This window comes from Macrobrachium rosenbergii, chromosome 58, assembly GCF_040412425.1.
Source record: "Macrobrachium rosenbergii isolate ZJJX-2024 chromosome 58, ASM4041242v1, whole genome shotgun sequence".
Taxonomy (NCBI): domain Eukaryota; kingdom Metazoa; phylum Arthropoda; class Malacostraca; order Decapoda; family Palaemonidae; genus Macrobrachium; species Macrobrachium rosenbergii.
In genome coordinates this window covers 19731231-19744126 of record NC_089798.1, presented here as the reverse complement: position 1 = coordinate 19744126, position 12896 = coordinate 19731231, and the positions used below count along the sequence as shown (strand labels likewise).

Genomic DNA, 12896 nt, shown 5'->3' with positions numbered 1-12896 from the left:
CCTTAAGGGACTTGTAGTTCTTGTCTTATGGAAGTCTTTCTGGTAAATCGGCCCAAAAGACAAATTCATAAAAAAATGAGTAACAAGGCATTCCAATAATGTACTGCCTAGTGCTGGTATATTCACTTTTCTTTGAAATATACTAAACCTCTTTGATAAGATATATATATATATATATATATATATATATATATATATATATATATATATATATATATATATATATATATATATAAATGCAAAGAACTATAACAAAACTAAACAAAAACAAAGGGCCTGACTCAGTTCACCTCTTGCTCTTTAAACACTACGCAGGGATATATTGGTTTTTCAAGGAGCAGAACTTTATGAAAATATCATGTGCAGAAAGATCTGTTGAAGTTTCGGTTTTAGATGGACTACAGTATTAAGCTCAGCAGCACTGGGCACTTAAGGAGAGGACTGTCTAAGAAATGAAAGCATGGAACCTTTTATCTTTGACAGGAGAGCAGGCTGTAAATCTAGAAATAAAAGAAGAGGAAACATTTACATGACAGAGGACATTGAAGACTTTATGCATGAGGTAACAATTTGTGATAAGGAGAAATGCTAAGAACATTAATTCTTTCTAAGTAAAAGTCAGGAAGGATTAGTGTTTGGTGTACTCGTTACTGAGTTGAATACCCTAAAAGCCGAAGTGCTTCCAATGAAGTTAGCGCCAAACAAAGCTCCAAGAGATTTTGGTTAGTCGACTTCATAGCCCAGTACCTAAACCTGTAATTATCAGGAACATGGCTGCAGCAAAATCAAGATCTGGAAGATGATACAAAATTTCCCCTCAAGGAGCTCTCTAAGATGATCCGGGAGAAACATGATTAGGAGAGTTGACACGAAATGCCACAGAATGATTAAGAGAACCAGATTAGTTAGGGAGAACTCGGACATGATTAGGAAATTTTGGATGGATCATCGTGATATTATAGCAAGAGTATTTGGTAAAATCACCGTATTGCTATGGTAAAAGACACTGCAGTTGCATATAATAATCAAAGAAAGTAGCAAAGCAAGCTGAGTGTTAACAACGACGACCAACGGTGTAGAACTTGGGAGTTAGAAGAAAAAAGCTCAGCTAAATAACATCCAAGGGTCGTAGTTGACTGGTGTGGCGATATCGGCACACAGACTTTCCTTGTGAGCGTAAGGAGATATCGGCACACAGACTTTCCCCTGTGAACGATAAAGAGATATCTGCACACAGACTTTCCTCTGTGAACGATAAAGAGATATCGGCACACAGACTTTCCCCTGTGAACGATAAAGAGATATCGGCACACAGACTTTCCCCTGTGAACGATAAAGAGATATCGGCACACAGACTTTCCCCAGTAAACGATAAAGAGATATCGGCACACAGACTTTCCCTGTGAGCAATAAGGAGATATCGCCACACAGACTTTCCCTGTGAGCGATAAGATGTCGCCACACAGACTTTCCCTGTGAGTGATAAGGAGATATTGCCACACAGACTCCCTGTGAGCAATAAGGAGATATCAGCACACAGACTTTCCCTGTGAGCAATAAGGAGTTATCGCCACACAGACTTTCCCTGTGAGCGATATGGAGATATCGGCACACAGACTTTCCCTGTGAGCGATAAGGAGATATAGCCACACAGACTTTCCCTGTGAGCGAGAAGGAGATATCGGCACACAGACTTTCCCTGTGAGCAATAAGGACTTATCGCCACACAGACTTTCCCTGTGAGCAATAAGTAGATATCAGCACACAGACTTTCCCTGTGAGCGACAAGGAGATATCAGCCACACAGACTTTCCCCTGAGCGACAAGGAGATATAGCCACAGGAGACTTTCGGCGATAAGGACTTTCCCTTGTGAGCGATAAGGAGATATCGGCACACAGACTTTCCCTATGAGCAATAAGGAGTTATCGCCACACAGACTTTCCCTGTGAGCGATAAGGAGATATCAGGACACAGACTTTCCCTGTGAGCAATAAGGAGTTATCGCCACACAGACTTTCCCTGTGAGCGATAAGGAGATATCGCCACACAGACTTTCCTTGGGAGCGATAAGGAGATATAGCCACACAGACTTCCCTGTGAGCGATAAGGAGATATCGGCACACAGACTTTCCTGTGAGCAATAAGGACTTATCGCCACACAGACTTTCCCTGTGAGCGATAAGGAGATGTCGCCACACAGACTTTCCCTGTGAGCGATAAGGAGATATCGCCACACAGGCTTTCCCTGTGAGCAATTAGGAGATATAGCCATACAGACTTTCCCTGTGAGTGATAAGGAGATATCGCCACACAGACTTTCCCTGTGAGCAATTAGGAGATATAGCCACACAGACTTTCCCTGTGAGTGATAAGGAGTTATCGCCACACAGACTTTCCCTCGGAGCGATAAGGAGATATCGCCACACAGACTTTCCCTGGGAGCGATAAGGAGATATCAGCACACAGACTTTCCCTGGGAGCGATAAGGAGATATCGCCACACAGGCTTTCCCTGTGAGCAATAAGGAGATATAGCCACACAGACTTTCCCTCGGAGCGATAAGGAGATATCACCACACAGACTTTCCCTTGTGAGCGATAAGGAGATATCGGCACACAGACTTTCCCTGGGAGCGATAAGATGTCGCCACACAGACTTTCCCTGTGAGCGATAAGGAGATATCGCCACACAGACTTTCCCTGTGGGCGATAAAGAGATGTCAACACACAGACTTTCCCTGGGAGCGATAAGGAGATTATCGCCACACAGACTTTCCTGTGAGCAATAAGGAGATATCGCCACACAGACTTTCCCTATGAGCAATAAGGAGATATCGGCACACAGACTTTCCCTGTGAGCAATAAGGAGATATCACCACACAGACTTTCCCTGTGAGCGATAAGGAGATATCACCACACAGACTTTCCCTGTGAGCAATAAGGAGATATCACCACACAGACTTTCCCTGTGAGCGATAAGGAGATATCACCACACAGACTTTCCCTGTGAGCAATAAGGAGATATCACCACACAGACTTTCCCTGGGAGCGATAAGGAGTTATCGCCACACAGACTTTCCTGTGAGCAATAAGGAGATATCGCCACACAGACTTTCCCTATGAGCAATAAGGAGATATCGCCACACAGACTTTCCCTGTGAGCGATAAGGAGATATCACCACATAGACTTTCCCTGTGAGCGATAAGGAGATATCACCACACAGACTTTCCCTGGGAGCAATAAGGAGATATTGGCACACAGACTTTCCTTGGGAGCGATAAGGAGATATCAGCACACAGACTTTCCCTAGGAGCAATAAGGAGATATCGCCACACAGACTTTCCCTATGAGCAATAAGGAGATATCGGCACACAGACTTTCCCTAGGAGCAATAAGGAGATATCGCCACACAGACTTTCCCTGGGAGCGATAAGGTGATATCGGCACACATACTTTCCCTGGGAGCGAGAAGGAGATATCGCCACACAGACTTTCCCTGGGAGCAATAAGGAGATATTGGCACACAGACTTTCCCTGTGAGCAATAAGGAGATATCGGCACACATACTTTCCCTGGGAGCGATAAGGAGATATCGGCACACAGACTTTTCCTGGGAGCAATAAGGAGATATCGCCACACAGACTTTCCCTATGAGCAATAAGGAGTTATCGGCACACAGACTTTCCCTGTGAGCAATAAGGAGATATCGCCACACAAACTTTCCCTGTGAGTGATAAGGAGATATTGGCACACAGACTTTCCCTGTGAGCGATAAGGAGATATCACCACACAGACTTTCCCTGGGAGCAATAAGGAGATATTGGCACACAGACTTTCCCTGTAAGCAATAAGCAGTTATCGCCACACAGACTTTCCCTATGAGCGATAAGGAGATATTAGCACACAGACTTTCCCTGTGAGCGATAAGGAGATATCACCAAACAGACTTTCCCTGGGAGCAATAAGGAGATATCACCACACAGACTTTCCCTGTGAGCAATAAGGAGATGTCACCACACAGACTTTCCCTGTGAGCGATAAGGAGATATCACCACACAGACTTTCCCTGGGAGCAATAAGGAGTTATTGTCACACAGACTTTCCCTGTGAGCAATAAGGAGATGTCACCACACAGACTTTCCCTGTGAGCGATAAGGAGATAACAGCACACAGACTTTCCCTGGGAGCAATAAGGAGTTATTGTCACACAGACTTTCCCCGTGAGCGATAAGGAGATATCGGCACACAGACTTTCCTTGTGAGCGATAAGGAGATATCACCACACAGGCTTTCCCTGTGAGCAATAAGGAGATATTGGCACACAGACTTTCCCTGTGAGCAATAAGGAGATGTCACCACACAGACTTTCCCTGGGAGCGATAAGGAGATATTGGCACACAGACTTTCCCTGTGAGCAATAAGGAGATGTCGCCACACAGACTTTCCCTGGGAGCAATAAGGAGATATTGCCACACAGACTTTCCCTGTGAGCAATAAGGAGATGTCGCCACACAGACTTTCCTTGGGAGCAATAAGGAGATATCGGCACACAGACTTTCCCTGGGAGCAATAAGGAGATATCGCCACACAGACTTTCCCTATGAGCAATAAGGAAATATTGCCACACAGATTTTCCCTGTGAGCAATAAGGAGATATCGCCACACAGACTTTCCCTGGGAGCAATAAGGAGATATCACCACACAGACTTTCCCTGTGAGCAATAAGGAGATGTCGCCACACAGACTTTCCCTGGGAGCGATAAGGAGATATCGGCACACAGACTTACCCTGTGAGCAATAAGGAGATATCGCCACACAGACTTTCCCTGGGAGCAATAAGGAGATATCGCCACACAGACTTTCCCTGGGAGCAATAAGGAGATATCGCCACACAGACTTTCCCTGGGAGCGATAAGGAGATATCGGCACACAGACTTTCCCTGTGAGCAATAAGGAGATATCGCCACACAGACTTTCCCTGTGAGCAATAAGGAGATATCGCCACACAGACTTTCCCTGTGAGCGATAAGGAGATATCGCCGCACAGACTTTCCCTGTGAGCGATAAGGAGAGCAGAAATCGTCGTGAGATATCGAGGAACTTGAATTATGGGACAGCAAAACTATTGCTCTTTGTCACAGCAGTATGTTCGTTAAATTGCTCATTCCGATTTTTTAGTCTTCTGTAAAGGACAACTATTGAGATGGCTATTTGTCTGTCCGTCCGCACTTTTTCTGTCCGCCCTCAGATCTTAAAAATTACTGAGGCTATAGGGCTGTAAATTGGTATGTTGCTCATCCATCCTCCAATCATCAAACATACCAAATTGCAGCCCTCTGGCCTCAGTAGTTTTTATTTTTATTTAAGGTTAAAGTTATACATGATCGTGGGTCTGCCACCGCTATAGGTACCAACACAGGTCACCAACTGGCCGTGACTGAAAGTTTTATGGGCCGCGGCTGAGAGTTTCATGAGCCGTGGCTGAGAGTTTCATACAGCATTATACGTTGTACAGAAAACTCGATTGCGCCGAAGAAACTTCGGCACATTTTTTACTTTCCTTTTGCAGCTGATTCTCACTGCGTGATCAATAACGATCTTCCTGGTCCGTTTACTTTTGTATACTGAAGATAATTTCGTACAAGCTCAGGGTTCATATGTGAAGAAAGTGGGTGGGTTTTCTTTCTCACTCACTCTATTCAACTACAAGAAAGTAGAAGAAATCTCTGGAGGGAAAATTTCTTAGAAGCGCTGAAATGGATATCTGGGGGTGTAACTTCCCTCCGTCCTTCAAAACATCTTGGTTCAAGGCTGTTTGAAATAACGAGGAATCGTTGTTAGAAAAACCCCTCAGGGCAGCGATGGAAAATAAGAAAATAATGGAATTATTTGCGAAAAGAAAACCATCAGACTCGGTATCAAAATCTAGGAGACAAAAGTGAATAAGGTAATGTCGAGAATGGTGCAAGATGCGTTGTCACAGGAAACATGGCAATTTTCAAAATTTCCTTAAAGGAAAAGCAAACAGAGTGAGGCTCTGTGAGAGGACCAGAGAGTCCTTCATGTCAGCCAGAATCCATAACAGAGCCTGAGACTTACATCATCAGTAAATGGCAGCCTAGACAACAGCCTACCCACTTTTCAGGTCTAATCGTCAACAGTGAAGAGGACAATAAAAAGAATTTCTATTGCTACAAAAATCATTGACACAAAACATGTTTAACAAGGATGGATGTAGCTGTAGGTAAAGGAGACATGAGAGAATAAATCAAATGCCAAGATTATCCTTTCTACGTTTCCTAAATCGAAGTTCGAAGGCCATTTCGTTTTTTGGATATAGGGGAAGATGTAAAGTGATACATGATATAGGCACTGACAACCCACAGATATGGTATAAGATATGGAAAACATAAAAATGCGTAAAAAAGATGAAAGAATAAAAGAGTATCCAAAAGAGATTTTAGGTCAACCAGTTTCCCCTTTCCTGCAAAGTGACTCGGCCTAATACTTAGAACAATACTGGGAACATTCGTTCGAGAAATAGGTCGAGAAAAAACTCTATCAATTTCCGTTGGTGATTTGTGTCGTCTGGAAAATACAGCAACATTTTCTTGGGTATCCTTTGTTGTTCAGCATCTTCCCAGAAAAACTGTCTCTGCCAATATGGATTCTTTCAAAGTCAGCGAAAGCAGGCACGGCACTGACAGCGGTCTTTATGTTCAATTCCTCGAATAAGGAATGCGAGCGCCCCTGATGCTTGGTGTCTTCGCCCAGATGTGTCACGCCACACGATACTTAGCTCGCTCAACAAAAAGAACAGGAATTGGGACATATCGAAGTCAATGAATTCTTGGAAGAGCTTCAAGCGCTATTTTAATACTAGGCCATTTTCATTCTTTTTATTTATTATTTTATACTATTACTAGAACTTATATGATCAAGGTAATTTGTGGCTCAGTTTACAAACACATGCATGCACACAGACACAAACGCACACACACAGACACACACACACACACACACACATATATATATATATATATATATATATATATATATATATATATATATATATGTATATATATATATATATATATATATATATATATATATATACATATAGAGTCACAAGTATATATATTAATATTAAATTGAGTACATATTCACTGTAGCCTGGGAATAAATTTTCATCCAAAGAAATGACATATGATATGAGCGCACCTCCCCTAACCAGGGATCGAACCTTTGAGTCAACTTGGATAAAAGTGCCTTGGGCCACTCAGTCATGAAGAATGCGAAGGATAAATGTCACCTTATTCAATCTGAAAAGATATAAAATCTTGTTCAGGACCAATGCACTTGTCATATATAGTTGTTTTTATGTAATTTGATAGGTATAGTGTACTCATGAGTCATGTCAAAGCATAATTTATGAGATTAATATTTTTTTCTGTTGCAGTTTCAAGACATAAATAAGTCCTTAATTTTCTCCAGTGTTACAGAATTATTTTTATTGTATACGTTAATTTTTTTTACATAATATTAGTGCGAAGTTTTTTTTTTTTAGTTTGTTAAGAAGTTAGTGAAATTTTGTAAGTTTTCATCTGTGTTTGAATCACGTTAATTACGGTTTCCTTTGAGATTTTACATAATCTAGTTTCTTCGGGATATTTCCAGATTGTCCACGTTGACCAGTGTCCTGTAACGCCCACGTGTGCTAATACAGGTGTAGACCAGGAATGTCTGTAGCTTAGCTGAGAACGACTATATATCATGGCCAAGAGAGAGAGAGAGAGAGAGAGAGAGAGAGAGAGAGAGAGAGAGAGAGAGAGAGAGAGAGAGAGAGAGAGAGAGAGAGATTAACTCTGACATCCTCCAAGTCCTCTTAAGCAGAAAGAGGAATTCAGTGTTCCAGTTCGGAAAAATTTATTTTAGCGTTAGCTGGAAGCGAGGAGCCGTTCTAGGAAACGGCCTGTCACCTAGTATCAGCCACATCTACGAATGATGACCGGCCAAAGTGAAAATCATCATGTGTCTCTCTTACTGTTTTAATTGCACCAATATCAGCCTGCTACCATCATGGAGCTTCCTTTCACACATTTTGCAACATGAAATTGGTGCAAGTGACCAAGCTGGAAGTGGTGGCAATGTTTTCTTTATTTTATTTATTTTTTTATTTTTTTGCATGAAAGTTAAGTAGCCTATATTTCATTATGGCGACCGAGTTAGCAAAAATCGTTAAATTGGCCAGGGAGATGAATTCGGAAGGCCAGAAATTAAATGATTTTGAGCGTGAAAAAAACTAAATCTGTCCCACGCAGTGCAACAGAGCGAGAAAGACCTCAGAAAGAGCAAGAAGCTGAAAGACAAAGGTTTCTTGAAGAGAAACTAAAACAGATGAGACTAAAAGCTTACAGAGACAGGAAATTGAAAGGCATAGAGCTTATGAAGAGAAAGTAAGAGAAGAGGAAAGTAAGAAGTTGTAAGAGAGCAGGAACGCAAACTCCAGACAATGCTGCTCAGAACCGTCGGAGCATAATTCATGACATCATCATCTTCTGTTATGTACTGTAGTTCCCTCATCACGTTCTGTGTTGCAGTGTCAAAAAAAAAGGAAAAAAATCTCCAGTATTCCCGAAGTACTGACCCAGAGCAGATTAATTTCACTCAAGTTTAATTTGCAGAAATGATGATTAACAAAGGTTAGTGCAGTTTGATTAAATTGTAATTACGCTTAAAAGCACCTACTACGACTTCTTAGAAGTTTTACGTGAGCTGTTTATTCCAGATGTTTTAAGACTGCCCAAGGTGACCAGGATCACGTAATGTCTGTTAACGTCTAAAAGGAAGGAGATAGAGGAGCAGTAAACCGCAGACCAGACAGACAGACAAAAGACAGCCCATCTCACAACCCCAGTCGCCTCACGTACAGTAGAAAGGAGGACCCAGAGCTTTGTTTAGAGAACTTATAAATTTAAACAGAACCTTCTCTAGACCATTTCCATGAGTTACATGCGATCGAAAGTGAACTCTCCGTGCTCAAGTTTGGAAAGCATTTCATATACTGTACTCTTTTCTATCTTTTATTTAGTGTTTTAATCACACCGTATTATAGGGGCAAAAGGTCACTTCCGCCACCAGCTTTCTTATCACATATTGTGACATCGATCTGAAGGACACGTAAGCAGCGCTAGCACCCGTATAGTTACTGCAAAGTCAAAATGACCAAGATTTGATGAAAAGCATGATAACTAAAAATCAACAAGTGAAAGCAGTTGGCAACCGGTAAATAATCAGCTTATGTATAATTGCGTCTAAAAATCAAAATCGATATTATGGTAATCAGCCCATCAAAAGAAGAATGTACAAAAGAAACTAAAGGTTATTTAGTCGATCGATTTGCTTCTGCCTGGTTTCAGCTGGGAAAGATTCACTGGGGAAAACAGTACAAGATTGCTAAATAAAAATGGACTTGCACCTCGTTTGAGCTACAAAGCTAGGAAGATCATCCTAAAATTTGATCACAGATGGAAAAAAACTTCAAGAAAACTGTTTGGGTATAAAACCTCACAAAGACAAGGCAAAACTGACAGAGTTAACAGCGTGTGTAGCACTACATTATGGATCACATATTTTGCAAGATCTGAATGCAAAGGACGATCTGAGTCGTGAAAAAGGTTATCAAGCCTACACAGTGAGGTAGTCAGACAATGGTGTAGATTAATACTAAGATCTAGAATAACAAATCTAGCGTAAGTCAAATTTTTATCCAGCAATTTTAGATGCGAGTAAACTGCTGAAGACCAAAGAGGAACAATATGCAGAAATCGGAATAACAGCAAACTAAAACATTTCCCTAGGATAGACAGATCTTCAAAATACTTGATCAGCTATCTCAGTGTGGCAATTTTTGTAAAGCTGGAGATTAAATAGACCGGAAATATTCTTTAAAAGTGAATTTTAGCCAGACTTTCAATTCAGTTGTACACTGTTCAGAAAAACATTGTTGGTGAAAAGACCTGGGCGGGTACTTGGTGTCCGAAACATACCAACAATCATATGTTGACTTTTAGCTTTGCTAGTTAACTTTGTCCCTCATAATGACCACCATGCACTAATTTCAGTTAAACTTTGTAAATAATATATAGTATCAACTGCTTAAGCAAACAAATTGTTTTTTTAGGTTAAAGCAAATATGTGCATAAAAGTGATAGTTGACCAAAATCACTACCCCGAGGAACACCGGAGGTTACATTCTCATAGTCACAATAATACCCAACAACAAATGCTCTCTGCAATCTGTTGGTTTAAAATTCAATGACAGTTATGGGAAACGGTCCTACGACTTCCTTCTGAGTTTGAAAAATCGAGCATGAGGCTTAGCATGGTCAAAAACAGTACTAAAGTCATGACCCACAAACTCCATGACAAAAATCTAGGGATTTCTGTATAATGCTGGAAATTGAAAGAAGTGTTTCACAAACAGCTGATCTTTGTGAAATTCAAACTGTAAACTAGGGAACATATGATAAGTATTTCAACACAAATTTTAAAATACTGAGAGATATTAAACAAATTTTGATAATATTCAGTTATAGAATTTAGACAGGAATTGGCATGTCATGAGCTTCCTGCCTCTCATTTAGTTAAAGGAGTAACATTACTCATGCCCCAGCATTTGTAAAAAGAATCTCTTCTAGATATATTACAAAAAAATAACAAAATATGTCATCAGCAGTCTTCACTAAAACAGAGGAAAAACATGTCATGAGCTTCCTGCCTCACATTGAGTTAAAGGAGTGACATTACTCTTCTTCTTCTTCTTTGTCTTCAGCCTTGACCCATCTCTATATGGGGTCGCTGTTCTGTGTAAGCCTTTTCCATCTTCTATCTTGCGTATTCTGTTCTCTTAACGCTTTTTCCGCATGTCATTTGCTACATTATCTTTCCATCTGAATCTCGGCCTTGCCCTCCTTCTCCCCCCAACCACCTCCATGTCCATGACCCTTCTACACGCATGATCCTCCTCTCTCCGCATGACATAACCAAACCACTGCAATCTTCTTTACTGAATCTTCTTTGACACTTCTACCACTTTGGCTGTCCCTCTAATATAATTGTTTCTGATCCTATCCTTTCTCATGACTCCACACATCCATCTCAACATCCTCATCTCTGCCACTTCCAACTTCCTTTCTTGAGCCTCCTTTATTGACCACGTCTCAGCCCCATACTCCATCGCTGGTCTAACTACACTTTTATAAAACCTTCCCTTTTCACTTGCACTAATCCTCTTGTCACACAATATTCCCAATGATCTCCTCCAATTCATCCAAGCACACTGTATCCTGTGGTTTGTTTCTGAGCCCAAGCCACCATCATCCATCACACAGGACCCAAAGTACTTGAAAGTGGTAACCCTCTTGATGTCGTCTAAACCTAATTTAACTGCACCCTGTTTTTCTTCCACTCCCATCCACATGTATTCTGTCTTAGCTCTGCTTATCCTTAAACCTCGATCTTCAAGTGCTTGTTTCCATAACTCTAGTTTTATCTCCACCCCTTCTCTAGTCATGTCCACCAAAACAACATCATCAGCGAACATCATACTCCACAGGACTTCTTCTCTGGGATCTGATGTAATAACATCCATCACAGGGTCAAAGGTGTAGGGACTGAGAGTTGAACCTTGATGTAAACCAACTCTTACACTAAACTTTTCTGTTGTTCCCACAGTGCTCCTTACTTGAGTGGTAACCTCTGCATGCATATCCCGGACTACTTTAACATACTTATCTGAATCACCCTTCTCTCTCATACATCTCCACACTTCTTGCCTGGGTACCTGATCATATGCCTTCTCCAGATCAATAAATACTAGATGTAGCCCTCTCTGTCTTTCTGCATGTTTTTCCATTGCTTAACTTAGTGCAAAAATTGCACCTATTGTACCCGTTCCCAGCATAAACCTGAGTTGTTCTTCACTTAGTGTTGTTTCATTCTCTATTTTTTCCCTATAATTCGTTCGTATATCTCCATGATATGAGATATCAATTTTATCCCTCTGTAATTTGTGCAGTCTTGTATATACCCCTTTCCCTTTTATATTGGGACCATAGTACTATTTCTCCAGCTGTCTGGCATTTTTTCTTAGCAGTAGACCTTTGAAAAGAGGTCCCAGAGTATATCAACCTCTTCTCCTCCCAAGCATTTCCACACCTCAACTGGTATACCATCAGGTCCAACAGCCTTTCCATTTTTCATTTTGTCAAGTGCTCTCTTCACTTCTTCTCTGGTGATATCTGGAACTGCTCTTACTCGTGGGTTTCCCTCTTCTTTTATTCTTCTGGGGTTCTCTTCATTCAATAGCTTCTCAAAATGTTCCTTCCATCTTGCTCTTACACATTCTTCCCTTGACAAAACTCTTCCATTTCGGTCCTTGATCTGCTTGATGTGTGTCAGATCTTTAGTTGCTCTATCTCTTCTTTTTGCTACATTGTAGATCATCTTCTGCCTTTGCCCTTGCCACAGCCCTTTTTGCTTTTTTATTGCAATTTTCAAAGCCATTTCATTTTCCACAGATTCATCCCTTTCATATATTATCCTTGCTTCTCATTTCCTTTTTACCTTATCTTGAGTATCTTGGTTCCACCACCAGCTCTCCTTATCATTAGGTGGTCCTCTGCCTGATGTTTTCCCTAATAGCTCCTCTGCTGTTCTCAGTATCATTGTGCTATTTTCTATCCACCAGATGTTCACATCACCTGGTAATCTAATGCTGTGCAGGACCTTTTCTTTAAAACTCTGTCTCATCTCTTGGTCTTTTAGCCTCCACCACTTTATCTTGGGCTGCACCATAGTTCTCCCCTGTGCAACCTGCCATATCAAAAAATC

At 41.1% G+C, this 12896-nt stretch overlaps 2 protein-coding genes across 2 annotated transcripts; both read right to left on the bottom strand.

The window, feature by feature from the left end:
• Positions 1-7281: 7281 nt before the first annotated feature.
• Positions 7282-11772, bottom strand: LOC136837281 (uncharacterized). The gene is made up of 2 exons (XM_067102019.1): positions 11237-11772; positions 7282-7324 (listed from the first exon to the last, which is right to left on the bottom strand). The coding sequence occupies exons 1-2, from the start codon at positions 11770-11772 to the stop codon at positions 7282-7284; spliced, it is 579 nt and encodes a 192-aa protein (XP_066958120.1).
• Positions 11773-12152: 380 nt separating this feature from the next.
• LOC136837280 (uncharacterized) lies at positions 12153-12509 on the bottom strand. The gene has a single exon (XM_067102018.1). The coding sequence runs from the start codon at positions 12507-12509 to the stop codon at positions 12153-12155; it is 357 nt and encodes a 118-aa protein (XP_066958119.1).
• Positions 12510-12896: the final 387 nt, after the last annotated feature.

Excerpts from the sequence above, each read along its gene's own strand:
- LOC136837281 (XM_067102019.1), bottom strand. The coding sequence starts at position 11,772 with ATGCATGCAGAGGTTACCACTCAAGTAAGGAGCACTGTGGGAACAACA. Across the intron at positions 7,325-11,236 it reads GTAGTTAGACCAGCGATGGA|ATTGAATAAGGTGACATTTA; the intron begins GTATGGGGCTGA and ends ATATCTTTTCAG.
- LOC136837280 (XM_067102018.1), bottom strand. The coding sequence starts at position 12,509 with ATGATCTACAATGTAGCAAAAAGAAGAGATAGAGCAACTAAAGATCTG.